Source organism: Myxocyprinus asiaticus, chromosome 40, assembly GCF_019703515.2.
Source record: "Myxocyprinus asiaticus isolate MX2 ecotype Aquarium Trade chromosome 40, UBuf_Myxa_2, whole genome shotgun sequence".
Classification (NCBI taxonomy): Eukaryota; Metazoa; Chordata; class Actinopteri; order Cypriniformes; family Catostomidae; genus Myxocyprinus; species Myxocyprinus asiaticus.
In genome coordinates, this window is record NC_059383.1 from 14,482,935 (window position 1) to 14,497,675 (window position 14,741).

Sequence of the window (14,741 nt, forward strand, 5' to 3'; positions counted from 1 at the left end):
TGTATGAAGCATAACTTGTAATACACACACACAAGATTATTTTTCATTGTCCCTCCCAGGACCAAGAGAAGGAATATGTTGGCATTGCTACACTGCCAAACCAAGTCCAACGGAGTTCAGTGAAAAAGGGATTTGAGTTCAATCTGATGGTTGCTGGTAAGAACAATATAAAGTAAATATATGACAAATCTGTACAGAAGACACTGGCTGTTATGTTTGTAATTTGAGTGAACACCACAGAAAGTGAGAAAAGCTTATGGGTTGGTGTCAGTGCTAAATCTTATGCTAATAAAATCTAGGTTTTCTTAACAAGACTAATTGTGAAAGGGAAAAATGTGGGACATCATCTGTTAAAGCTATGATACATTGCAATATTTCAAAAAATAAGTGAGAAATGTTGCTTGCATTGGGGTTTGGCATGGGCAAGCAGATCTATGTTAGAGGCATAATGCATAGAATTTAGCTAATAAATGTTTTTATTACTATATATATATATATATATATATATATATATATATATATATATATATATATATATATATATATATATATTTATATATAAATAATTAAAAATGTATTTTCTAATTGTATATTTAGGTGAGTCTGGCTTAGGAAAATCCACTCTTGTTAACAGCCTTTTCCTTACTAACCTCTATATGGACAGACACCTGTATGATGTTTCAGGTACACTTAACAATAATTTACAACATTTGTAGTTGTAGGATTGAACTGATTTAGGATTGTTGTGAAATGTAATAATGTTTATTTCACAGAGAATATAGCAAAGACTGTGTCAATAACAAAGACCTCTGTAGATTTTGTTGAAAAGGGAGTAAAGCTAAGACTCACTATTGTCGACACCCCTGGTTTTGGAGATGCCCTGAACAATGATAAAAGGTACTGTAGATTAGTGTTAAATAACTGTATGTGTTATTATGCATTGCAGTTAAACAGTTTGAAACTGTCTATTTCAGATTCATGCACTTGTATTAAAGCTCAAGTGTGTAACTTCTGCACCACAAGTGTCACCAAAAGGAATTGCAAAAATAATTAAGTCGACTGTACACTCTTTTTGTCTGTCACTGGCTTAAAAAAACAAAAAAAAAAAACAGATAGTACCACCCCAAACTTGCACCATTGGTTGAGCCAATATTGCTGTGACGGGCTGGTTCTGATGCACTAACATTGCCAGAATAATTATGTAAAAAATACAGTTAAAATGTAAACAACTTTACAGAACAACCTATACATTTTACAGTTTAAAACTGTTGTAATTTACATGACCATGCTGGCACTGTAAAAAAAGAAAATTCTGTTAAATTTACAATAAAAAAACATCATAAACTTGAAATTAACCTTTTGAAACTGCAAAAATCTGCTTTTTACTTTAGAAGGTATTGTTAATCACTGTTAAAACTACAGAAGAACACATGATGATATGAAGTTCACCAATAGTGATCCTTCCAGGAGCAATGACCAATAAACATGTAGAGACTTGCTCAGTGTCACTCACACAAACACTAAACACCATCAGGGTAACACATGTGAAATTTAAATAATGCAGTAAACATTAACTAAACTACATTAAATATAAAACAGAACATCCCAATGCATGTAACTGATATTAAAAATAAGAAGAAACATAACTATTCCCATAAAATATCATGAAATATGATCGGTCATGCAGGAAATTGTGGGAACGCCTGGTTATTGTTTTTTTACTGTAATTTTAACAGTAATTTACTGTAAAAAATACACGTACTCTCTTGTTAAACATAATGTACATATTTACCATTAATTATACAGGAAAATCATACTTTATTACATTTACAAAATGAAAGTTTGACAACATAATATTGTAAAAACTACTATATTGTCTTTTAAAATATATTACAATATTTTTACTGTATATTTTACAGTTAATATTCGTTAATCAATTACCGTTTTATTTCTGTAGTATTTTAACAGTCTTTTACTGTTAAAATTATAGACATTTTTTACAGTGTAACCTCACCCCTTACTCCTAAATCTAAATTTTGCAGAACAACATGTAGTAACACAATAAATACATTGTATTTGTATGTATTTAATGTTAGTACATAGTAGTTAAAGACACCTAATATAAAGTGGGACCAGTTATCCTATAAATGGCTGACTTATAGTTGTCTCTGCATATTACGCTGGAATAAGAGAAAGTATTGCAACATTACAAAAATATCAAACATCTTTTTTAACTCAGGTTAAAACTTGTGTGGCCACCTGTTATTACCTGATAATACCTGCTATTACCTGTTAATTTCATAGACATTAGTGTGCTTAGAAATAAATTATTAAACATCCTGAAAGGTATTTGTTCATGGTTTTGCTTGCAGTTGGCAGGCTGCATTAGATTATGTGGATCAGCAGTTGGACCAGTACCGCAGAGATGAGATCGGACTAACCCGAAAGAACATGAGAGACAATAGGGTGCACTGCTGCCTGTACTTCATCTCACCTCATGGCCATGGGTGAGACTTATTACTCTCAATACAGGAAATGTTTCTGTGGTTATTTTCTATCCCAGTATTTCAGTGAGTAACAACTTTCATTGGTGTTGTCTCAGTCTCAGACCAATTGATGTGGAGTTTATGAAAGCTCTGCACCAGAAGGTTAACATTGTGCCAGTGCTGGCCAAAGCAGACAGTTTCACCCCCACAGAGATCAGCAAAATGAAAACCAAGGTAAGAGTAAGCATGTATCCACTAAAAATCTGAGAAAGTCTGCAAACAGTGAGTGACAGATGTTTTTCTAAAATCACTACACCCACCAGATCTGCCACCAGATCATATTAACTTATTGGGCCTTATTCATGAAACATGAGACGACCAGATTGTGTGTAATTTGTTAGTAAAACCATTCTTACGTAAACTGCCTGATTGAATTCAATGTGTTTATGTATAATTTACACCGAAATTTGTTCTGCTCATGTTTCATAAATAAGGCCTATGTGTTGAATGCCTTACAATTATCACATTTGTTTCCATAGATTATGACTGAGATCAACAAAAACAAAATCCAGATCTTTCAGTTTCCAGAGTGTGGTCCGGAGGAAGAGGAGCTCCTCAGGAAGCAGGACCAAGAGTTAAAGGTCAGAACTACAGGTCATAATAAGGTGGGACCATTAATTGACTTTTGGAGAGGTCTTGTGATTTCTGTTTTGCATTTTATAAGCAAATATAGAAATATAAAAATATATGAGCAAAATTAAGTTTTAATTGCATATCTTCTTTAAAGGGATAGTTCACCTAAAATTGTAAATTCTCTTATTTACTCACCCTCATGCCATCCCAGATGTGTATGACTTTCTTTCTTCTGCAGAAGACAAATTAAGATTTTTTGAAGAATATTTCAGCTCTGTAGGTCCATACAATGCAAATGAATGGGTACCAAAATTTTTACGCTCCAATTTTTACAGCTAGTGCTGCAGCATTGTTTATCAGTTGGGTTGCTAGGAGACATCTCCAATGAGAGTCAAACCCCTGCTAAGCTTACAGGAGCATTGCAGTTTTGTTTTCTTAAACGTCATCTTCTGAATATTGGGGAATTTAATGCATTTATGGTCAGAGATATCAAGTAGGAATATCCCTCATCCAACTTGAATGGAATGCAGCATAACCGTGTACCCTGACGAAACGAAATTTATTGCAAGCAACATTTAAATCGCAAATATTATTAGATAGATTTTTCCAGGTATTATAGACCTCCTTGGTAGATTCATATGAAAAAATTATGATTTTTGAATGTCTGTTCGGGAGACGTTCATTTCACAAACAGTCATGCTGCAGTTAAAATTAGGCTTGCTTGAGCATTAAGTGTCATTTCAAGTTCTGGCTTTCGTGCGTGGACGTGTTTTTAAAATGTCAATTGGTATTATTAGTTAGCTGCGACATAATGTATGATGCCCAAAGGCATAGGTGTCTTATTCATTATGAAACTGTGTTTTCTTAATGGCATGAATCACACTGAAGGCCTAGACTTTAAATGCACGGCCCACCACTGCTGCCCAGTAGGTGGTGATATGCACGAAGAATGCAAATAGGCAAAAACAAAAGAAGATGATTGTGATTTATAGTAAAAAAGGACTTAAATATTGATCTTTTTCTCACCCACTCCTATGATATCACTTCTAAAGATATGGATTAAACCACTGGAGTCACATAGATTACTTATATGCTGCCTTTACATGATTTTGGAGCTTCTAAATTTGAGTACCCATTCACTTGCATTGGATGGAGCAACAGAGCTGAAATATTCTTCTAAAAATCTTCATTTGTGTTCTGCAGAAGAAAGAAGTCATACACATCTGGGATGGCATGGGTGTGAGTAAATGATGAGAGAATTTTCATTTTTGGGTGAACTATTTCTTCAAGCTTGTTGCCCTGTAATTTTTTGTATATTATTTTCACTCTACAATGCTTCCATGTCCCTTCATAGAGACGTATACCCTTTGCTGTTATTGGGAGTAATACAGTAGTAGAGAGCGATGGCAGAAGAGTTCGAGCCCGTGTCTACCCATGGGGTGTTGTAGAAGGTGTGTTTATGTAAAAATTTAAATAACTTTATATTTTTACTTGAGGGTACCAAAAGTGGGAGCTGTTGGGGCACTTTTTATGTGCCTTTGAAATTTTTAGGTTAAAGGGGCCCCAACTGTCATGATATATGGAATTATTTTCTCTTTCAATTAACTGTTTTTTACAAAGAGCATTCTAAGAAAACAAAAAATAAAAAAATGAAAAATCTGTCATTCTGACATATTTGCCCATTCTTATGTTTTTCCAGACCCCTATGACTTTCTTCTGTGGAACACAATAGGAGAAATTGTTTAGTAATACAAAATAAAAAATTGAATTAGTCATATGACTTGTTTGCTATATCACAATCTTCTGAAGTCATACGATCGCTTTGTTTGAGGTACAGACTGTTAAAATTAAGTCATTATTCATCTTGGAATATAGCACACAAGTCATGTTAACTAACTTTATGGTGCTTTTTTGGAGGCTGACAGCCCCTGGACCATGCAAGCACAAGGGTCCCTGCTGCTTTCATTGTATTGTAAAGAGCTACGTAAACATTCTTCAGAATTTCTCCTTTTGTGTTCCATGAAAGAAGGAAAATCATATGAGTTTGGAATGACAAAAGGGTGACTAATGATGCTAGAGTTTTGTAAAACACCAGTAAAGTTCTGAATATCATGTTCTGGTGTTTCGTTGACAATTATGAGTTTATTCTGCACACAGCTGTGTGCATTCTTTGAAGTAGCATTCTGTAAATTAAATGGGAATTCATACTTTTTTCTCCTTAAAAGCTCCTTCATCAGCTACATCACTGTTTTTTTCTCTTTCCAACAGTTGAGAATCCATTTCACAGCGATTTTGTACATCTAAGGAATATGCTGGTCCGCACACACTTGCAGGACCTGAAAGACATGACCCATTACACACTGTATGAGAACTATCGTATACATTTCCTGTGCAAGAACCCATGCATGGTAAGAAATACATTAAAGGAATATTCTGGCTTAAGCTCAGTCGACAGCATTTGTGGCATAATGTTGATTACCAAAAAAATGTATTTAGACTCGTCCCTTTTTCTGTAAAAATCAAAGTTACAGTGAGACACACAATGGAAGTGAATGGGGGCAATTTTTGGAGGGTTTAAAGACAGAAATTTGATGGCTATAATTTTATAAAAACACACATTAATTTATCTGTTAAATTTTATTATATTATTTGAGCTGTAAAGTTGTTTAAATTGTCGTATTTACAGTCCTTTTAGGGTTTTTGGGTTCACTGACATTACATCGTCATGGCAACAAAGTTGTAAATTTGGCTATAACCTTTACACAAAAAAGGTTAGTAAGTGATTTTATCACACTAAAATCATGTTAACATATTAACAACGTCTTGTGGCTATACTTTTGAAACAGTGAGTATTTTAACGTTTAGGGATTGGCACCCATTCACTTCCATTGTAAGTGTCTCACTGTAACCCAAAATGTATTTTTGTGGTAATCAATATTATGCAACAAATGCTGTCAATTGAGCTTATATTGTATTGAACCTGGAATATTCCTATAAGACACATGCAACTTCTTTGATAATTTAGCATGGAGAAAACCTCATCAGCCTGTTCATTTATTCATTATTTTCACCAATAGGAGAATGAGTAAGGATATACCTGCCTGATCATAGAAGAGGACAACGTGGCGTATTGAAACTCGAGAAAAAAAAAAAAAATTAATTAACTTTAGGAAATAATGAGTAGACTCACTGAAACTAAAATCAATAAATACAATTTGAGAAGAAAGAGAAGTAAATGAGTGCTGATTAAACATTATAGAATAAAACTACTGGCCCACTACAACAAGGTTCTTTTCATAATTTCAGAAAATATTGTAATACAGAAATGGGCAACTGAAAAAAGTACTACCACCCTGCCGGATGTTTGAGGTACATAAATTGTTTTGAGGTATGTCAATAAAGCGTTTATTATACAAAATATTGCTTGATTGAGAACTATGAATTGCAATGGGGTAAGGCAAAACTTTAGATTCAGGACGTGTAAAACCATTTGAAGGATATAAACAATAGCAAAGGAATTAGAACGCCACTGACAGTGAAGCATTTCCATATTAATTACCAGATCCTTTATATAAAGCTCTGAATTAACATATTTTCTCAAAGAACATCAAATGTTTACTTGAAATGACTTATCCAGACGTGTTATTGATACGGAGCGTCTACGTGAGAGAGGTGATGAAATTGTATCGTAATGTAATGCTCACAATTATTCCCTCAGTGGAAAGATCGGGAATATTAAATTGTTCCTATTATAATCTATGAAGTTGACAATGAAGCTGTCTGCTGAAAACATGATCACACTTGGCATGCTGTTTCCAAAAGTTCCGTTACCCTAGGATTGGCAACAGAATGCTGACTCACTGACATGCCCTATCTCGACAGGTAGCACGCTGTGTCAGATGCATGGGAGACTAGAGTTCAATCCCCAATCAATGAGGAAGTAATCACATTTGTATAAACAATCATGAGCATGATAAGGAGGTTGCATTTTTGTCCCTAACATTACATTTTGTCTCCACTAATGGTTAAGGTTAGATTTGGGTTTTGGTTGGGGGGTTGATTAAATAAAATAAGCATTTCTCTTCACTGTTTTACACCCTGTTCAGTTGAAAACAATTCTTTTTACAACTGGCTTCAGGCGACCTCTCCTGGATATAAATGAATGACACACTTATTTATATGCTCTGAAACACTTACCGCTTTAGCCTCTGGAGGCATTGTTTTCAAATTCGGTCAATGTATACCAATTTCGGCTAAAGAAATATAGGCACACACTTGCCGATTTTATGTGAGATCAGGCTGCTGCTGACCTGTGGACAAGGTAAGGATTTCTTTTTTTTTAATTATAAAAGTACTTTTCTCTGACAACTTAGCAGTTTGACACTGCAGATATGGTTGACTTTTGTGTGACAAATCGTTTGTTATGTTCCTCATCTGTGAGTCATTTTAGATAAAAGCATCTACTAAATTACTAAAAAGTGTATGACTTGTGCAGCTGCATTCATTATAATGGGAGCGATCTATAGTCACTTATAGAGCTCCACCTCTTACAATTAGTTGGCATAAATGTCGTTCACCTTCCAGAGAGCAGATGTGCGCTACAGTTGTTAGTACTGCACTGAAGGCATGGATTTACCCCTGTCACATCAGTCTATTGATAAGTTGAATACATTCACTAACAATTGTTAATCAAAGCATTTTTAGTCATGTGCATTTTTTCCGGTTATGTTATAATTATGAATGTTACAGGTCATTTGTGTATTTGTCCTCTGAGGTGTGGTCTGACCCACGTCAGGAATGCAGTTAACAGTGCTTTCATTTAGTCCAGCTCCCGGAGAACAAATATACATCTGGATAAGGCCTGAGTCCCAGTGAGTGTGTCTCAACCTTGAGAGAAAAGCCTATGTTGTGTTTTGTCTAATGATGTCACTGGAGGGATTGTTTGTAGTTTTGAGAATCATGTGACTAAGGAACTGGACACCAGTTTATCTAAAGAGAAGACTCACCTCTGACCAATTTCTGCTTACCAACTTGACTTAGTGTTTTAAAAATATAATCTTTTGAATGATTGCATTCACGTAGTTAAACAGAACGTCATGTTTGTAAGATTTCTAGAATTGTCTGTACTGTTCACCTCTCAGATCTCCGTACTCATAAGAAATGATGCCAATTCATTTGCATATGCCTATAATTACTGTTGTTTCTGTAATCTAAGTTAGTTTGACATAAAATCCTCAATTCATTTTTTGTTTCTGTCCTTTGCCTTTGGAAATGTGGAGAACTTTGTCTTCAGTAAACTCTCTCTCTCAAGTGATTGAAACTTCAACTCTAACTCCTGGTGATCATTGTTCATACTGGTCTCTTTACTGGGTATAACTGTATTTCCTTACAGCACATATCCAGCCATCTTGCTTCTCTGCAGCGGTTCATGTGTCCATTTGTGGTTACTTTTCCAGAGATCTAAACACTTTAATTTCCGTTAGTTTCAGGCATCATCCAGCCACCGAACAACACATTTTAATAATGACATTTTATGACAATCATGTTAACGTTAGTTACGTTAATCATGTTAAAGTCACTATTAATGAAGCGCCTCTCGCTATTATTTTGAATGAGTTTGATTACTAGCAGGAAATGTTAAAGGAATAAGATGTCACTTCCTTAAACCAACGAATAGTCCTTGAAATGGTCTATAATATGCCAGTTTGTTTTACAGAACAATGCATTTTATAATGAATGCAAATTTCATGTTTACGTACTGTATGTGATTGGGAATGTTGTCCACAAATTAGGGTGGCTAAAAAAATGTTTTATTCCAAACCCTAATTGGACACCTGATTTTAGTAAGCATCTTAAACAAAAGAATGATCCTCAATTAACCAGGAAGGTATTTTTTTAAACTGCTTTACATTACTAAAAGAAGACATGTCTCATTGAAAAGGAATGGAAAGAAGTGGTACCAGCAAAAAAAAAAAAAAAAAAAAAAAAAAACTGCATTACTTCAGATTTTAAAAAGAGATTGTCTATAAATCACTTCTGTAACTGAAGCATTGGTTCTCATTACTTTCACAGGACGTCCTTTTTAGTGAGCAGTCTGTGCCAACACAGGTGTAACACTTCTTCCAATTAGGGGACAGTTTTGGCAAGTCTGTACATGGTCAGCAATGTATACACAGATTAATGGCACTGTAAGATGGCATATTTTCTCCACAATCACGTAAACGTAATCACGTAAAAGTACCTGGTACAATTTCACTATTGCAGAGATATGAATCACAGCATTCAGCGTTGTAGGTTGCTTTGCCTCGTCCGAAACAAACACTCGTTGCAAAAAAACGAGGCAGGATCTGTGCATGTCATCTCACTAGTAGAAAAAAGCTTATTGCTATAAAACACAACATTAAATGTAAAATAACAAAATAAAACAAGATTGTTTCTCACAATTTCTTTAACTCACAATCATTTCATTCTTACCTACATATGTCTTTGAACTTTGGCTTGCTCACTGGGGGCCTAAAGATAAATCATTTTTACTTGATATGTGGTATAGTATATACATATATATGTACAGATTTTGCTCTTATGGAAAGAAATTGGTACTTTTATTCACCAAAGTGGCATTCAGCTGATCACAATGTATAGTCAGTACATTAATAACATGAAAAATTACTATTACAATTTGAAAACAAATGTTCAGAACTTCTTAAACTACTTCAAAGAGTTCTCATCAAAAAATCCTTCATGTGCAGCAATGACAGCTTTGCAGATCCTTGGCATTCTAGCTGTCAGTTTATCCAGATACTCAGCTGACATTTCACCCCACACTTCCTGTAGCACTTGCCATAGATGTGGCTGTCTGGTCGGGCACTTCTCACGCACCTTACAGTCTAACTGATCCCACAAAAGCTCAATGGGGTTAAGATCCATAACACTCTTTTCCAATTATCTCTAACCTTGTCTTTTTGTATTTCTGTTTCAAAAGTGGCTTTTTCTTTGCAATTCTTCCCATAAGGCCTGCACCCCTGAGTCTTCTCTTTACTGTTGTACATGAAACTGGTGTTTAGCAGGTAGAATTCAATGAAGCTGTCAGCTGAGGACATGTGAGGCATCTATTTCTCAAACTAGAGACTCTGATGTACTTATCCTCTTGTTTAGTTGTACATCTGGCCTTCCACATCTCTTTCTGTCCTTGTTAGAGTCAGTTGTCCTTTGTCTTTGAAGACTGTAGTGTACACCTTTGTATGAAATCTTCAGTTTTTTGGCAATTTCAAGCATTGTGTAGCCTTCATTCCTCAAAATAATGATTGACTGACGAGTTTCTAGAGAAAGCTGTTTCGTTTTTGCCATTTTTGAATGTGGCAACTCAAAACAAACACAAAGACAATGTTAAGCTTCATTTAACGAACCAAATAGCTTTCGACTCAGTTTGATATAATGGCAAGTGATTTTCTAGTACCAAATTAGCAATTTAGCATGATTACTCAAGGATAAGGTGTTGGAGTGATGGCTGCTGGAAATGGGGCCTGTCTAGATTTGATCAAAAATGACTTTTTTCAAATAATGATGGTGCTGTTTTTTACATCAGTAATGTCCTGACTATACTTTGTGATCAGCTGAAAGCCACTTTGGTGAATTAAAATACCAATTTCCTTCCGAAACAGCAAAATCTGTACATTATTCCAAACTTTTGGCCGCCAGTGCATATATATATATATATGTATATATGGTATAGGTTCTATGACACCATATTATAGAATGAAATTAGTCTCAATATTATTAACCAATGCATGCACACTTATCCATGAATTTGATAAATGTCGCAAATGTAACTTACTATCCACAAACAAATCTAAACTTGTGTGTGTGTGAAATTCAGAATTTAATGAATGTGAAACAGTAGTTCAAATATTGACATATTTGCGAATACAAATTTTCTCTTTTGTTAAAATGTATCATAATTTGTACAAAAACCTCTGAATAATATCCTCTGAAAAAAAATTTTGGTCAAAATATTTATCCATTGATTTGTACGTCAACCAGATATTTGACTATAGAAGCATGTGGGACTGGCGGAGGGGAGAAAAGTAGAATAAAACTTAACCTACTAACCAGGGCCGTAGTTAGTGGGGTGAAAGGTGGTAACGATTTTAGGGGCCCAAAGGTCCAGGGGGCCCCACAACAAATTCAAAACTGTATTTTCTGAATAGGTAAGGGGCCCAGAGCATTATACAGTCAGGGGGCCCAGAATTCCTTACTACGGCCCTGCTGCTAACTAGACCATTAAGAGAAATCAAAGACTTTAAGCACGACGCAACACAACTGGAACGCGCCTGAACGGGTGTCGCACAGCTCTCACTGATTCCATTGAGCTGTTGCCAGTGTTGTTTATAATCCAGCGCACAGTCTGCTGTCATGACTGTTTATGTAGAGCTGATGGTTTGCGTGTGCCACATCACTACTTTCCTGCGTAAACATTAATTTAGGGGCAGGAAAGTTGTGTTAACCCTCGGCTGTACTGAGTGCGGAGATTTCTGATATAATTCTTACTCTACGGATAAACGTAGCCTAGAAGAAGAAAGATTTAGGTAAACATCAACACCATTGACAATTGGATGTAAACGGCGTCTGGAAACATGAAGCACCTATCGTCAACCACCAACCGATTCGTGAATGCAATGTTCAGGCAGCGTGGTAAGAGTTAAGAGTTTATCAGAAAGACTACAAAATAAGCACAATAATATGTATAATTTATAGTTTTTCCATCACTGCAATGTTTTTCATTAGTGTTGTAAAGAAAACAATCTCTCTCTCCCTCTCTCTCTCTCTCTTTGTTTACATGCACTTGGATTAGATCCTGAGGTATGTATGGATATATAGCAATTCATCAACTCATTTATGCCACACATTTAGTTACAATTGTTGAAAAAAATAAAAATAATAATCAATTGGCACAACCATCACATCTCCAGCATCTTTACTGGAAATCATAGTATTAGTCTGTGTAGGTATTAATCTGTCTGGACTAATGAGGAGTGAAAGGCTGTAGGGTCATGTTGTTTGGATTAGTGCCTGTGCTTCCTGTGTTTAAAACTTTACTATAAGAAAGTTTATTTTTCTCCTGTCTACAGATAGATGCATACTGACCAGTGGCGTAGCCAGGGCCCACCCAAATTAGGCCCAGACCCACCCAGAATATTAGAGATTATGTTATGACTTCAAACATATATTTAGAAAATACTTAAAAAAAAAAAATTCAAAATATCTGATTTCTGAAAGTGTGAAAGAACTGTTTGAATGCGCCGCCTCTCTGTTGTTAAGGAAAATTTGCTTAAAATCCATTTGGACGAAAATTTAGCCCATCCATTTTTATTGAGGCCCACCCAAAAGTAATTACCTGGCTATGCCCTTAATGCTGGCGATTGTGAATCTGTTGAGCGTGTCCTATCCTTTTCCTATAATTGAGGCCTTAGATTGTTCTTATAAAGTGTGTAATGAGGTCAGAAAACAATGCAGATATAGTTCACCCAAAAATGACAATTCTGTCATCATTTACACACCCAAGTCAATCCGAACCTGTTTGACTTTCTTTATTCTGTGGACCTTTAGCAGAATGCCCTGGATGCTCATTTCCAAACAAAGACAGTGAATAGGAACTGTCAAGCTCTGAAAAATGACAAAAAGCAGAGATCGACCGATATTGGTTTTTAACTACCGATACAATACTGGTTATCTTTGTGTTTAAGTGTCCGATAACTGATAAACATAACACATTTTTAATTCTTATTTTATTTCTACTTTTAGATACATTTTATCAACTTAATCATTTATCACTAATCTCAGGTGAAATGCTTTACAAAACTAATATTGTGCACAGTCTACAAAGAATTAATTTGACTAGTTTTTAGCTGCAATATACACTTGTTTAAAGCCCCTCATTTAGCCTAATTAATTTTGTTTCCAATGTGACCAGTAAACCCGATGTCAAAGAACCGAAAACTGATTACGTGGAAAAGTGTAAATATCGGTTAAAAATATTGGTTAAACCGATTATCTCTATCTCTACAAAAAAGCAACATGAAAGTCTTCTATACAACTTTACTATACTATATGTACTATGTCCTATATTCCAACAAGTCTTTTGAAGCAACACATTAGCTTTGTGTGAGGAACAGACAAGATTTTTTCACTGAAGATCTTGCCTCCAGCCATAGCTCTCAAATCTTATTTGAAGTTCTGCATATATGGAACTTATATAATATTTTAATATACAGTAAATTGGCGTATCACATTCGGTTATGAACTTTACACAAGGCCCAATTGCATTTGCTGTCATTGATGTCAAACCTGGTGTAATGCGTCTGGACGCACCAGATGTGAAAATACGCAAACACAAATGAGATTTGAGAGCTACGGTGGAGTCGAACATTTTTTCAGGGAATAACTACATTTAAATTTGTTTCTGTTTCTAAAGACTTGGAATATAAGTTTAAATATACTGTACATATGGACTACTTTTATGGTACTTTTTTTACACTTTTTTTTTTAGCACTGGTCCTCATTCCCTTTCTCTGGATGGAATAGAGCATCCACGACACCGCAAAATATCTTTCTTTGTGTTCCAATGTTTAAATTTTCATTTTTTGTTGAACTAGTCCTTTAACAGACAATAAATGAATCAAACGTTTGCTTCATTCTTGTTGTATATATCTACAGTTATCTAGTTTAGCCATTATAGACTGTGAGGATGCTGAACTGGCATATACCATGAGAGATCTGCCTCCTAGAGTCGGTCACACCTTCCCTGGACATGAGGTGCCCATGATGGACAGGGAGCTAGACAGAAGCACCTGCCCTGACACCCCAGGGATGCCCACTTTCACACGCCTCATGAACAGAAGTCTTCTGGACTCAGAACCAGAGTTACCCTGTAGTGGTCAGCTCAGTCAGCTCTCCCCTCAGCCCCTCTCAACCAAAAAGTCCATGGGGCAGATCTGACCCTTACAACTCTGCTGAGGGAATTTTAACAAACTGAGCGCTTTTTTGTTTCTCTTTGTGCTGGTTCCGCCTAATGGCTGGAGTTTGTTTTGTGTAGTAACACTGCTTCGGGCCAGTTGAGTGGATGAATCTGCACATTCTTTGTGTTTATGCCCCCTATTGGCTGGAGTTTGTTTTGTGGAGTACTTCTTGCAAGACATTGGAGTGATTAGGTAATTTGTTGCACTCATGTAGCAGCCGAATGGGCCGGCTCACTGAACATTCGTTTGTCCGAGGAAACTTTTTTTTTTTTGTGCCGCCTAGTGGCTGGAGTTTGTTTTGTGGAATAACATTCTTTCGGCAGTTATGTGGATGAATCTACACGTTCTTTGTGTTTATTCCACCTATTGGCTGGAGTTTGTTTTATAGATTATCTGTTGTTGTGTAACTGTCTCACAAAAGTTTTATAGAAACACTGGATTTGAGCAACCCGACGGCAAAGTTATTGTGGGGGCTCTCGTGGGCGTACATGGACTGTTTGAGTTTAGAGGGATGGCAACCAGTTGGCGCTGTCGTGTGTGGGGTTAATGTGCACGTTTTTCTTTTTCTGCTTGTTTGGTTCTTTGGGAAATTCGGGTTTTGATTGTT

General features: G+C 35.7%; 1 protein-coding gene across 1 annotated transcript in view; it reads left to right on the top strand.

Moving 5' to 3' along the window:
• LOC127430804 (septin-4-like) overlaps positions 1-14,741 on the top strand; it is a 28,219-nt gene that overhangs the window by 6,192 nt on the left and 7,286 nt on the right. Inside the window, exons 3-10 of the mRNA XM_051680881.1 lie at positions 60-156; positions 598-684; positions 774-897; positions 2,373-2,507; positions 2,603-2,720; positions 3,026-3,127; positions 4,474-4,570; positions 5,388-5,527. Coding sequence (XP_051536841.1) covers positions 60-156; positions 598-684; positions 774-897; positions 2,373-2,507; positions 2,603-2,720; positions 3,026-3,127; positions 4,474-4,570; positions 5,388-5,527 — 900 coding nt within the window. The remainder of the gene's footprint in view (positions 1-59; positions 157-597; positions 685-773; positions 898-2,372; positions 2,508-2,602; positions 2,721-3,025; positions 3,128-4,473; positions 4,571-5,387; positions 5,528-14,741) is intronic.